The 14115-nt window shown below is 35.2% G+C and overlaps 2 protein-coding genes across 2 annotated transcripts; both read right to left on the bottom strand.

Annotated features, from left to right (window-relative positions):
* Positions 1272-2219, bottom strand: LOC109352939. Its single transcript, XM_019595124.1, has one exon. It carries the CDS (start codon positions 2217-2219, stop codon positions 1272-1274), a length of 948 nt encoding a protein of 315 aa, XP_019450669.1.
* On the bottom strand, positions 6309-8248 carry LOC109352938. Its single transcript, XM_019595123.1, has 2 exons — positions 7651-8248; positions 6309-6454 (listed from the first exon to the last, which is right to left on the bottom strand). Exons 1-2 carry the CDS (start codon positions 8246-8248, stop codon positions 6309-6311), a joined length of 744 nt encoding a protein of 247 aa, XP_019450668.1.

The following is a 14115-nucleotide window of genomic DNA, read 5'->3' as shown; positions in this document are numbered from 1 at the left end:
TCACCTTTATCATCCAACTTCTTCCTCCTACTATCTGGTATATGTTTGAAGCACACAGATCCAAACACTTTGAAGTGACTGACTTTTGGCTTGACTTCTGTCCATGCTTCTTCTGGAGTCTTGTTCTCCAACCTCTTAGTAGGACATCTATTCAATATGTAGGTTGTTGTTGCTACTGCCTCAGCCTAGAACTTCTTTGGTAGTTGCTTTGTCTTGAGCATACTTCTTGCCATGTTCAACACAGTTCTATTCACCCTCTCAGCTGCTCCATTGTGTTGAGGAGTGTATGGAGCAGTTATCTCATGAGTTATGCCTTCAGCTTCACAATGATTTTGAAACTCATGAGAGATATACTCTCCTCCACCATCACTCCTTAACAGTTTTAAACTATTTCCACACTGCTTTTCTGCTGCTGCCTTGAAGCTTTTGAACTTGGCAAACACATCACACTTCTTCTCTATTGCATAAATCCAAAGCTTCCTTGTGAAATCATCCTTGAAGGTCACAAAATATCTGCTTCCTCCAAGTGAATCTGTTTCCATAGGGCCACATACATCAGTATAGACCACCTCAAGTGGTTGAGTGGTTTTAGTTGGAATTTGTGAGCAGAATCTGTTTCTGGTTTGTTTGCTTGCAATACAATCATCACATACATCATCTGAGGCTCTGAAAGTAGGTAATCCTTGGACCATTCCATCTTGGTACTTCAAGACTCTTGAAGTTAAGGTGTCCAAATCTTTGATGCCAAATCCACTTCTCATCTGTTATGGATCCTAGACACTTTTGATTTCCAAGCTGAATGCCAATCTTAAAGGTCCTGTTTTGTGCTAGAGGAGCTTTCAAGACTAGCACTCCCTTTTTGTTGAACACTTTGAGCATCTTTTCTTCTAATCTCATCTTGTACCCTTTCTCAAGCAATTGTCCAAGACTTAGAAGATTGCTCTTCATTCTTGGCACATATAGCACACTTGAGATGTATGAGATTGATCCATCTTTCTTCTTGATCATCACTTTACCAATTCCTTCTGCCTTGATAATGCTATCATATGCAAACTTGATTCTGGTTTCAACTGAATTGTCCAAGGTTACAAACCAATCCTTATTCCCTGTCATGTGATTTGAACAACCTGAATCAAGATACCAACTACTTGAATTCTGTTCTTGTTGATTTGTCACCATGAGTAGAGCATCATCTGATTCACTAATTCTTTGACAAGAATCAATGCTTCTGGCCATCAATAGCACCTCTTCCTCTGATTCCTCATCTTTGGCTAGCCTTGCTTCTGCTTCTTTGGTATGGATGACTCTTCTTTCCTTACATTCTGAGGCAAAATGTCCCCAATTTCTGCAGTTGAAGCACTGAATTTTGCTCTTGTCCTTCTTGTGTATTCCAACCAACTGATTACTCCCTTTCTTGGCTCTACTGACTTCACCACCATTACCCTGTCCTGATTGCTAGAGTTAGTTCTTTGCTGTGAATTCAGTCCAGGCTTCGAATTGTCAGTCTCAAATCTCCTGCCACCTTGCCATTTTGTCTTGTCTCTTCTGAATCTATCATTCTGTCCAGGACCACCCTTCTTCTTGAACTGTGCACTCAAAGCATGATCTGACTGTCTGTAGATCTGCCTCTCCATGAATCTTTGCTCATGCACTTCTAAGGACCCTTGCAGTTCATCAATTGTTAGATTGTCAAGGTCCTTTGCTTCCTCTATTGCTGCTACAATGTGATCAAACTTAGGATGGAGAGTTCTGAGAATTTTCTCCACTGCATTCTGTTCCCTCAGTGTCTCTCCACACCCCTTCATCTGATTGATCAATCCTCTTAGTCTATTGAGATACTCAGCTATTGATTCTTGTTCATCCATCTGCATAAGCTCAATCTGTCTTTTGAGTGTTAGCAACCTCACATTCTTTACTCTCTTTCCACCAGTGTAATTCTTCTCCAAGATTTCCCAAGCCTCCTTTGAACAAGATGCTGCAGAGATCTTCTCAAAGTTGGCTCTGTCCACACATTGGTGGATCAAGAAGATTGCCTTGCAATCTCTCTTGTTTGCTTCCCTATACTCCACTGAATTTTCATCTGCTGTTGGCATTCCTCTTTTCACTACATCAAGACATTCTTGAAACCCAAAGATTGCCTTCATTTGAATGCTCCAATGTTCATAATTCTTCCCATCTAGAATTGGAAGATTCATTGCAAAGCCATTCGAATTTGCCATGCTTCTACACCTCTGATTTCCCTTCTGGTTTTGCAGCCTTGATTCTCAATCCGTGAGCTTCACTTCTTGAAGCCTCTTGCACCCAATCTTGGCACCACCACAGACCCTGACCGTATAGCTCTTGATACCACTGTTGAAGTAAATCTTGCAAAATGAATGATCAAAACTGAATCATTCCTCTTTTAGAATGCATTAACTACTTTTTGAATTACAACCTTCTATTTATAGAAGGATTACAACTAACTTTTCAATTAGCAATGAATTACAATTTAACAGAAATTAGGGCATAGGGAAGTCCAATTATAGGAAGTCAGTTGGAATTGCAATTATGATGCAAGAAATGTTACGAGACATGCCGAAGAAAGATATTAAAATAAATAGAAAAATATTTGGTAGATGCCTTCACACAAGAAAAAACTAGATAAATAATAAAAATGCATTTTTTTCATTTACCATCAAAGTATCTAACGCTCATTTATGGTATCATTTGTAGGAAACATGGACCTAAAATTAGGGTGTATTAGATTATTGGGATGTAAACATTTTGACATAACTTCAACTTATCTTAATTAAACCCACGAGCCAAAAATGTATTATATAGATGGCATGTAAAAATAAGATTTATACTTGTTTAAAAATGTTAATTTAATTTTTTTAATGAACTTAATTTTTTAAATTTTAAATATGTTATTTTAAAAAATATTTTATATATTCTTACTCATACACTAATTTTACACTTTATCTATATTTCTAAATTGAATCATTAACTAGAATGTGACTTGAGGAAATTAAGATCTTGAGCAGTTTAAATATGAGATCAATGAAGACCTCGAATAATTGAATCTAGAGTATCATCTTAGCCTCCAGAAGTCTTCAATGTTAGGCAAACCATAAAGGGCCAAAATAACACTTGATTACGACATTAAATGTTAGATATTATTAAGTATTAACCATGTATGATCAGAGCAATATTATCTTTATAAATAAGGGTTGAGCTTATCAAATGTACATTTTGTTTAATGTGATCAATTTAAACCATTAAATATGATAATAGGCTAAGATCATTATATTCAATCAATAAATTAACATAAAAATTCAAAAAGCAATGTGTGCAATGACATTTTAAAGTTTTTCATTATATTGTTGATGTATAATTCATTATTAATATTTAATTATTATTGATTATTAAATAATAATAATACAAATGAATAGTGGATGATATATTATTTGTATATAATTTTTTATACTAACAACTCATAAGAATTTGTTCTAAATTCATACTCATTCATTTATTTTTCGAAGATCCAAAGTTTCATGCTTCCCTACCCACAAGGACTTGTTTATATTAGTCATTTAACCAAAAAAAATATTATTTTAAGCTGATTTTAAATTGAGTTTTGTTGCTGACTACTAACTAATCTATTAAATTAAACTATTGGAATAAAGATGTTGGGATTAAAATTTACTATTCACTATCTATACAAACTTGATCCAATAACAATGATTCATTTAGCTATAATTCTTTTACAATAATTGGACACCAATGATACTAAAGGGTAATGTCTTAGTCAATTTAGTACCTTATAAAATAAATCTCTATATCTAGAAAATCTACTAATAAGATAAAGAGCTATGGTCTACAAGTCACACTTCTATGTCTAATAATTATGCTTGTGAAATTGATATTTAAAGCAACACCTCAAATATAGTAATTGCCATTATCTTTGTCATATTATTAGCTTATTAATATAGCTTTATGCCTTGCAACTACACTAACAAGATGAAGAATTACGAACCATTAACATGTCTTTATATCTAGCAACAATGTTAACAATTTTAGAGTTATTTAGTATTCGTATGACACTATATCTAACAATCATATCAATACATGCACAAATTTAACAAATTAGTATGAATCTACTTCTAAAAATTATAATAATATAATGAGCTCTTATTTTCACAAATTAGAAAACGAGTTTCTTCATGCATTCATAATCCAAAAATCATACAAAAAAGATGTCAATCTCTAAGCGAGCATTGAGCATAAAATATAACTCATAAGAATCAATTCATAACAATTAACCATAAATCTGAATCAAAGTGCATATATAAAGTAAATATTACATCCAATCCCAACAAGGGAGAAATTTTGCTACACATAGTAAGAAAGGCTTTGTATTTTTTTCTTGATGCTTTGTGTGAGGTATAACATATATATATATATATATATAACATAACATAACATGATGAACACGATCCTACAATTATGCTAGCAATAAGAATCATATAATGATTTCTAGTAATGACATATAAAGGCTATAATGGAACATAAATGTTATTTATATATGGTGATATGATCCTACAATCAGGGAATCATGTCTTTAAATTCCTCTCTCAAACAGGTGCTGAGTGGATCACACCAAGTTTGTCTCTAAGTTGGTTGAAACGTGTGTGACTTAATGGTTTGGTGAGACAATCTGCGATTTGATCCGTTGTAAGGAAATAGGCCACAATAACCTTGTTTTGTAGTACTTGGTCTCTAATGTAATGAACATCAATTTTAATATGCTTGGAACAAGCATGCAGTACTAGATTAGAGGCTAGTGGCTTGGCACTCTAGTTATCACACTATAGTATGGGTTTCCTTGGCAAAGAGAATTTAAGTTCAGTAAGTAGTGAACAAACCTATGTTATCTCAGTAGCTAGATTGGCTAAAGCTCTATACTCTGACTCTGTACTTGATCTTGATACTACCTTTTTTTTCTCGAGGACCAAGAAATGAGTGTTTCACCAAGGAACACACATTGACCAGTTGTGGATTTCCTATCATCCACACTAGTGGCCAGTATGCATTAGAAAAACTTGTTATATCCAAATCAGTGGATGGCTTGATGTGCAAGCAGTAATTGATGGTCCCTTGGAGGTACCTCAAGATTTATTTTATGCCTTGCTAGTGTTCAATGGTAGGTGAACTCATGTATTGACTGAGTTTATTTACAGAGAAAGCTATGTAAGGTCTTGTGTGGGTTAAATATTATAGTCCTTCTATGGCTTGTCTGAACACAATTGGATCTTTCAGTTTCTCCCCCTCAATTGTGAATTGCCTACCTGTTATCATTGGTGTTGGGCAGGGTGAGGCATTGGTCATCTTGAATTTCTTCAGCAACTCACCAATGTATTTGGATTGTTTGAGGTACATTCCACTAGCATCTCTTTGAACTTCTATGCCTATAAAGTAGTGTAAATAACCCAAGTCTTTGAGGAAGAAGACATCATTAAGTTGTTTGATGAGTGCTTGAAGGAACTTGTTGTTGCTTCTTGTGACTATTATGTCATCTACATATATGAGAAGGCACGTGATATGGTATTTACCTTGCAGAAAGAAAAGAGAAGAGTCACTCTTTGTGTTTTGAAATTCCAGTTTAGTAGTGCAGTTTTGAGGCTATCAAACCAAGCCCTTGGTGCCTACTTCAGTACATAAATTGCTTTAGATAGTTTGCATATGTGATTAGGCTTGATAGGATCAAAAAATCCTTCTAGTTGATGCATGAATACTGTTTCTCTGAGGTGTCCATTTAGGAATGCATTGTGGATATCAAGTTGCTTGACTTCCCAATTGAGGTGTACTACAATGGAAAGAATGATCATGGATGTGCTAGCTTTGATTATAGAACTAAATGTTTCTTGATAATCGACACTAATTGTTTATTTAAACCCCTTTGTAACTATTCTAACTTTCTTCCTTTCAATAGAACCATCTGACTTATATTTGGTCTTGAAGACCCATTTTGAATCAACAATGTTTGCCTGATATTTGTAAGGCACTATTATCCAAGTTTTGTTGAACATGAGTGCCTGAAACTCCTGTTGTATTGCTGCTTTCCATAAGGGTCTTGTGAAAGCTTCCTTGGCATTTGTAGGCTCCAATGTATCTTTGTAGGCTTCAGTGAGTCCAATGTAAGGTAGTTTGGGTTTGTAAATGCCTAACTTGCTCATTGTGTGTATTGCATTGTCTGTATTTGTGTTCAAGCTTGCTCCTTGGTCTATGTGCACGGTTATTTCACCCATGCTTAGTTGTTGAGTTATATCTTATGTTTCTCCATGAGTGGTGTCACCTTCTGATAAATTAGTGCCATGTTGTCCAGCGACATTGTTGAGATCTTGAGACTCTTTTGTGTTTATCTCAGCTAGGTTGTCTTCACTAATTGCTAGGCTTGTATCATTGATGGGATTACCTGTAGTGTTCAAAGGAAAAAAAAGTAGATGAATTTTTAGTTGTTGTTTGTATAGGACTTCGTGTATTGAGAAACCCATCATGGAATGGAAAGTCATCTTCATTGAAGATGACATGTCTAGATATGAATATTCTTCCATAAGAGTTGAGGTATTTGTACCCTTTGTGAGAGTTACTATATCCCAAGAATACACATATGGTTGTGTGAAATTGTAGTTTGTGTTGGTTATAAGGCTTGAGACAAGGATAGCATGCACAACCAAATGGTTTTAGGAGCCTATAGTTAGTTCTTTATGAAGTAGGAGTATATAGAGGCTCTTATTTTGGGTAAATTGAGATGGTAATATATTTATATGATACATTGCAGTAGAGAAAGCTTTCCACCATTAATGTAGAGGCATTTGAACTTGTGCAAGTAAGGTTAGGCCAAACTCAACTATATGCATTTGTTTCCTCTCAGCTCTTCCATTTTGTTGAGATGTGTATGGACATGAGATTCTAAATTGTATGACAACTTCTATCACAAGTTTCTGCACAAGCTTATATTCTCCACCACCACCACACTAGATTACTTTGATTCTTTTATTGAATTGATTTTCAGTCAGATTTTTTAATTGAGTAAAGCTTCACAGTCTCATACTTTTTTTAGGGGATAAATCCAGGTGAATCTACTAAGATCATTAACAAAGTGCACATAGTATTTAAAACTAGAAGATGACATTATTGGTGCAGGGCCCCATACATATGTGTGAACCAACTCAAGTGGTTCTTGAGCATGAGAAGCAGAAGACTTAAAAGGTAATAGGTGCATTTTTCCATATTGGCATGCCTCGCAAAAGCTAAAGTTATCATTAGGTGGTATTTTGACATTACAATCTTGTAAGACTTTGTCTAAGATTTAATGATTAAGGTGACCAAGTCTCCTATGCCAGCTCTCCTTGACAGACACAAAAGCACTGAGATTTCTTTTAGTTCCTGAGAGATGGTACCCTTTTAGTATTACCTTCCTTGTCAACTTGTCCTTCACAAAACAACAATTTTCATCAATCTCAACAATTATGTTATTATCACTTAATAGATTTTTGGTAATGTTAGGCACATACATGTCATCATGTAAATTGAGAGAGTTAAGTTTTGAGGATCACATGGCCACAATTTCTAGTTTCTCACCATTACCAACAACTAGTAAATTCTTACCATGATGATCAGTCAATTCTTTAACCTTGTCAGTTTGGTGTGTCACATTATTACTTGCACCACTATCAAAGTACCAATCATAGTCTTGGATTGAGTTCTGAGAGGCTAGGAAGGAATTGTGAGATCCTTGTCTGTCATTGTCTACTAAATAATTTGATCCGGAGTAGCTTTTGTCAAACCTGTGAAAGCAATCTATTGCAGTGTGATTACTTTTGCCACAAAATTGGCATGGTGTCTTGGATGACCTACCTCTTCCTCCGCCTCTTTTCCAACTTCTGAAGGTGGAACCTCTCCAATTATTGTTTGAATTATATCTATTGCCTCGATGGTCATATCTGTTTGCAACATTTGCTGTTGCATTAAGAGTCAGGTTGGTGAGGTTATTCAGTTGCTCAATTCTACTTTCAAATGTTAGCAGTTCAGCTTGTAAATCCACCCAACTGGGTGTAATTTGATCAGACGGTTTTACAACTACATGATTATATTTAGAATCTAGACCATTTAGAGTTTGAATGATCAGATCAGAAGTTGAAACTAGACTGCTTGCAAGTGTGATTTTGCCTGCAAGACTCTTTACCTTGATTAGATAGTTTTCCATTTTCATTCCCCCTTTCCTGATGCTATGAAATTCAGACTTGAGATAGACGATATGAGACCTTGAGTTTTCCTCAACCAAACTTTGATCATCACCCCAAAGCTATTTGGAGGTCTCATAGTGTAGTTGTGTTGCAATCTTAGTAGCCATTAAGTTGAGTATCCATCCAAGGAGGCGTTGATCATTGGCTTGCCATTCTTCAAAGGTTGGGTTGTTGTTATTGCTTGAGTCTGATGAGATAAAAAATTCTTTAGGGCATATTCTTGTTCCCAACATATATCCATCGAGTTTATAGCCTCTCACTAGTGGTAGAACCAGAGATTTCCATATGGGATAATTGTTTATGTCCAGCTTGACAGAGACAGATGATGGAAGATCATTCTTGTTGATTGAGTTGCTAGTGAATGCCATGTTTTCCTAATGGACTGAGAGCTTTTTAGCGTAAAAGCTCTGATACCAAGAAAAGTTTTGTATTTTTTTCTTCATGCTTTATGTGAGGTACAACATACATATATATAGGATAGCATGATGAACATGATCCTACAATTATGCTAGCAATAAGAATCATATAAAAATTTCTAGCACTGACATATAAATGCTATAATAGAACATAAATGCTATTTATATATGGTGATATGATCCTACAATCAGGGAATCATGTCTTTAACTCACATGTATTTTTATGATAATTAAACACAAAGATACAAGAGAGAACTAAATCTCATAGGAGAATAAATTACCTCCTCAATGAGCATATATTAACTCTTCTAACCTTTACGCCTTGGTTTTACACCTCAATTCCAGCTAAATTATCCTAGGAACAAAGAGAAATTGATTAAAAGTCTATCTACCCAAATTACTACTAAATGCCCAATGTGATACCATTCCCGGTGCAGAGAATTTGATGGGTGCAACGCTTTGTCTGATTGAGTCTTATCCTTTCAGCTAGCTAAGTTGCGGAGGGCGCAACTACTATGCTTAGTTGGGTGCTGCCTTGCGTAAGATGGATACTTTTCACTAATTCATGCTCTTTTTTGCAGTTTCATTCCTAGAATGACATAAAAATCATTGCCTTGGCTAATTTTCAATTTAAGGTGATCACCAAAGTGCTTGCTGATAGATTAGTCATTATTGCTCCTATTATTTCTCCAATTAGCAAAGGGGTTTTCTCAAAGAAAGGCACATACATGACTGTATCTGTATTGCCTCTGAAGCCATTAACTTGCTTGATCACAAGTCTTTTGGAGGGAATCTTGCCATTAAGTTGGATGTTAGAAAGGCTTTTGACACAATTGATTGAAGCTTCTTACTTGCTACTCTTCAAGCTTTTGGTTTTCATGCAAAATTTATAGGCTGGGTTTCCACTATCATGAGCTCTACTAAGCTCTCAATTGTTGCGAATGGGCATAGCACTAGCTTCTTTGGCTGTAAGAGGGGTGTTAGGCAAGGAGACCCGCTCTCCCCCATTCTTTTCTGCCTGGCTGAGGATTTTTTGAGCAGAGGTCTTACCAAGTTGAATGCTGATGGGCAAATGCACTCCATCTCTGGGCCTGGGCATATTCTTACCCCTTCCCATGTTCTTTATGCTGATGACATCCTCATATTCTGCAAGGGTCTCAAGAAGGATATTATGGCCTTAAATAAGCTTATCTCAACTTATGCTCAGGCTTCTGGTGAATTAATCAGCTTAGGTAAGTGTAAGTTCTTCACTAACCATGCCTCTACTGCAAAAATTGCTAATTTATCTGCTTGGTTAGGTTTCTCTGCTGGTTGTCTTCCTTTCTCCTATCTAGGTGTCCCTATCTTCATAGGTAAACCTAAAGCCATTCACCTCCAACCTTTAGCTGACAGGTTTGTCAACAAAATGTCAAATTGGAAAGGAGCTTCTTTATCTATTATGGGCAGAGTTGAGCTGGTTAAATCCATCATCCATAGCATGATGACCTACAGCTTCCAGGTCTACTCTTGGCCAATTTCTCTGCTTAAATCTCTTGACAAAAGCATAAGGAATTTTATTTGATCTGGTGATACAAACACTAGAAGACTAGTAACAATTGCTTGGCACAAAATTTGCACTCCAATCAAAGATGGAGGTCTTGGTTTGAGATCTATTGCTGATTTGAATAAAGCTGCTCTTCTCAAGCTAGCCTGGAAAATGAAAACTTCCCTTCATGAGTGGGCCATTTTCTACAGACTGAGATTCTATAAAGTTAGTTGTCCTAATGCTAGCTATGTGAAGTCCTCTGTTTGGCCTGGTATTAGGAAAGTTTGGCAAGATGTCTCTGATAATTCAATTTGGCTTGTTGGTGATGGCTCCAAAATAAACTATTGGTTAGACATTTGGCTTGGCTGCCCTCTGGTTTAATCTCTGCCTATCCCTCTGGATTTACACCCCTCATTGACTGCTAAGGTCAGTGATTTCATTGAGGATCATAAATGGATTATCCCTTCTGGGATGGCTACAGAGTACCCTGATGTTATGAGCTCCATTACAAAAATTCATGTTTCAAATATGCAGAATGATCAGTTGGTGTGGATGCACTCGAATGATGGCAATCTTAGCATGAAGGATGCTTATAACTTCTATAGTCCTCCTATGGCACAACCGAATTGGTGTAAGTTACTTTGGTTTCCTTCTATTCCTCCTACAAAGTATTTCAATACTTGGAGGCTATACCACAATAAAATGCCTACAGATGAAAACCTGAAAAAAAGAGGAGTGGCTATGGTCTCAATTTGTGCCCTCTACAACTCAGAGGAAGAATCCTCCAAGCACCTTTTCTTCGAGTGCAACTTTGCAATTTCGTTATGGAATTGGCTTGGTAACCTTATTGGTTCTCCTATGGATAAGTCTTCAATTGCGAGCCTGTTCATGGCCTGTCTGCCATGTTGGAGACCGCAATTGAAGCTTATGGTTTCAGCCTGTATAATCCATATAATCTCCAGCATCTGGTATTGTAGAAATCAATGCAGGTTTGAGGACAACAAAGTCAACCTTATCCAAGCGTGTCATGCTATCAAGAGAGACTTGGCCTTATCAGGAAACCATTCAAGGTTGGTTGCTAAGCCTTCCCTGTATGAGTTTGGTTTAATCAGAGCCTTCCAGATTACTCCTAAGTTTTTCCCCGCTCCTTCTATTTCCCATGTCCTTTGGCTCCCTCCTTCTCAGGGCTGGGTTAAGGTGAATTCTGATGGTGCTGCCCGTGGCTCACCAGGACATGCAGGTGGAGGTGCCATTTTTAGAGACATTAATGGGGATTTCTTGAGTTGTTTTGCCACCTATCTTGGCATACAAGACTCTTTATATGTTGAGTTGTTCACTGCCATTTCGACAATCCATCTTGCCAAAGTTATGTGTTGGAATGATTTATGGTTAGAATGTGATTCTAGTATGGTTGTTGAAATCTTCAAGGGAAACATGACTCCTCCGTGGAAGTTAAGGAACTATTGGGATCATTGCAAGATCATAATGCCCTCTATCAATCTCAAAGTCTCTCACATCTATAGAGAGGGGAACTCTTGTGCTGACAAACTTGCTAATTATGGTGTAACTTATAAATCTGATTTTTGGTGGAATTCAATTCCTCATTTTCTTTCTTATGAGTTTAATAGGAATAGAATGTTTTTACCTAGTTATAGGTTCAAAAGTTTGTAATGTCCTTTTGTAAGTTTCTTCTTTAATATATTCTATCTGGTGCATTGACACCCTTGCCTTAAAAACAATGTACTAAAGTTTGTGTAACTATTTAACTCGATACATAGTATGAATAACATTATTTAAATTTTAAAATAAAAAAGTGCTCAATTATCCTTATTATATATGGCAATTTTCAAACTTAAAATAATACAATCAAAGGAAGATATGCATAAAAGTTGAAACCAGAGAGGCAGTCACATTGAATACTTTAATTCTTTCTTTTGACCAAAAATTAAAATATTCTATAACATTGGTTTCTGCATGACTTACAACTTCAATCAAATCCTGTTTGACTTGTGGAATATGTCCCGCACTTGCTGAATTTATTCCACTTCAGATCTCATTCTTAATTGGAAAATCTAGCATGAAAAAAATTAGGGACGAATGTAGACGAGTTAAGGGGAGGAGTCCAAAATTTTATATGAAGATTTGCTTATCATATAATTTTTCTCTTTAATTTTAAAGTTCGACAATTTCCAAGACCATAATACCTTGTTACCATCCAAGAGTAAGGTAAAATGTGAGAAGTTAAGTTATGGAAAAATTATCTATAGACTAAATTACAGTAAATATTGAATTCTAAAATGCAGTAAATATTGAATACTAATAGATTAAATTAAGGTAATATTGAAGTAGTCTTGGATGTAAATCCATAAAAGAAGATCGTTATAAATTCCATTAATGTTGAGACAAATGATTATTTTTTCTCATATTTTCATTGACAAACATGTAATTTCATGGGAAATATAAGGATAAAAATGTTATTACATGTTGTCTTTTTGTGTGTGATTATATGACATTTCACTCTTCATTAATGGAGATGATCCTTACGAGTCACACATTGAATAAAAATAAATAATTAAACATTATGTATTACTTAAGTCATGAACATTTATTATGCCCATAATGTCATAACCAAAAAAGTTTGGCCATTCCAAAGCATAAAACCCCATTCCACACCCATGTTGATTGATATTTGAAGGGAAAGTGGAAACCTCAAAAATGTTGTCTATGCTAAGAATAGAATAAATGTCCAACCCAAATATTGATAGGAAGCTTTTAGAATAAATCCGAATACCTTACAAATACATGCTTTAATCAAATAGATACAATTTGGGATTGCACTTTTAGAGGAATAATATCTATCACTTGCCTCTAAGGGCTTCATAAAGGGTAGTAGTGAATAGTAAGTCAAAATGAGAATAATATTGAAGATTGCATGAGAGCATCATCGTTTGCCACTAACCTCCTCTGCCTATAAAATGGCAACAAGCTATGGCAAGATAGAGTATAAGATTGGCAACAAATACAAATACTTATATGTATATTGTGGAAATCAACAATGTTGCAATCTATAACCTTTTGGTCTAAGAGTCTCTCATGTACAGGTTGAAAGTTGAATGAAGCCAAGGATGACTTGCCGGCATTAATTTGCTATACAATTAGCTTTTGCTATATTCGTTCGGTTTTATCGGCAAGTTTTCTTGTGGCTAAATTTGCCTTTCTTTCTCTCATGTGAGATTAATGACTTTCTCCAAACTTATATGAAATATTTTGTAGGAAAATATAGTCGATTTGTTGTAGTTGTAGTCGATGTCTTTGGGGAAACTCCCAAAACTAAGTGTTGTGATAATAGTTATGGTTGTCTTTGGGGTTTCATTGTTTATGTTTTTATTGAGTTTTATGATTTTGTCGTTGAGTCTGGTTAAATATTTGTTTATTAAGTTTATGACTTTCTTTATAAGTCTACTCTTTTTTGGGTAGAAATGAGTCTAGTCTAATTGTTATGTTTTTATTAAGTTTATTACTCGATCTGTTGATGAGTTCGGATTAATATTTTGTTTTTATTAAGTTTAGGACTTTCTTGATGAGTCTTGTTTAATTGTTTGTGTTTTTATTAAGCTTATTACTCGATCGGCTAGCGAGTTTGTTTTTATTAAGTTTTCGTTTTGGTCACTTAGAAAATGAGGAAATATAAATTTATTTTTTAAATGGCACATTTAAACACAAATGGTGGAATCTTTTTATGAGCACAAAGAGAAGGGCATTTGAAATATCATTTTAGAAGAAGGATACTCTCCAATTTCTTGTTTTTGTGTTTGCTTTTAGGAATAAAATTGTTACACCATTATAAATAAAATGAAAAAGTGTGATTTTATATAATATATATATA

The sequence above is a fragment of the Lupinus angustifolius genome, chromosome LG07, assembly GCF_001865875.1.
Source record: "Lupinus angustifolius cultivar Tanjil chromosome LG07, LupAngTanjil_v1.0, whole genome shotgun sequence".
Lineage (NCBI taxonomy): Eukaryota > Viridiplantae > Streptophyta > Magnoliopsida > Fabales > Fabaceae > Lupinus > Lupinus angustifolius.
Note: the sequence above shows the minus strand (reverse complement) of the source record. Positions and strands in the feature narration are given on the sequence as shown.

Excerpts from the sequence above, each read along its gene's own strand:
- LOC109352939 (XM_019595124.1), bottom strand. The coding sequence starts at position 2,219 with ATGGCAAATTCGAATGGCTTTGCAATGAATCTTCCAATTCTAGATGGG.
- LOC109352938 (XM_019595123.1), bottom strand. The coding sequence starts at position 8,248 with ATGGAAAACTATCTAATCAAGGTAAAGAGTCTTGCAGGCAAAATCACA. Across the intron at positions 6,455-7,650 it reads AGAATTGACTGATCATCATG|GTAATCCCATCAATGATACA; the intron begins GTAAGAATTTAC and ends TGAACACTACAG.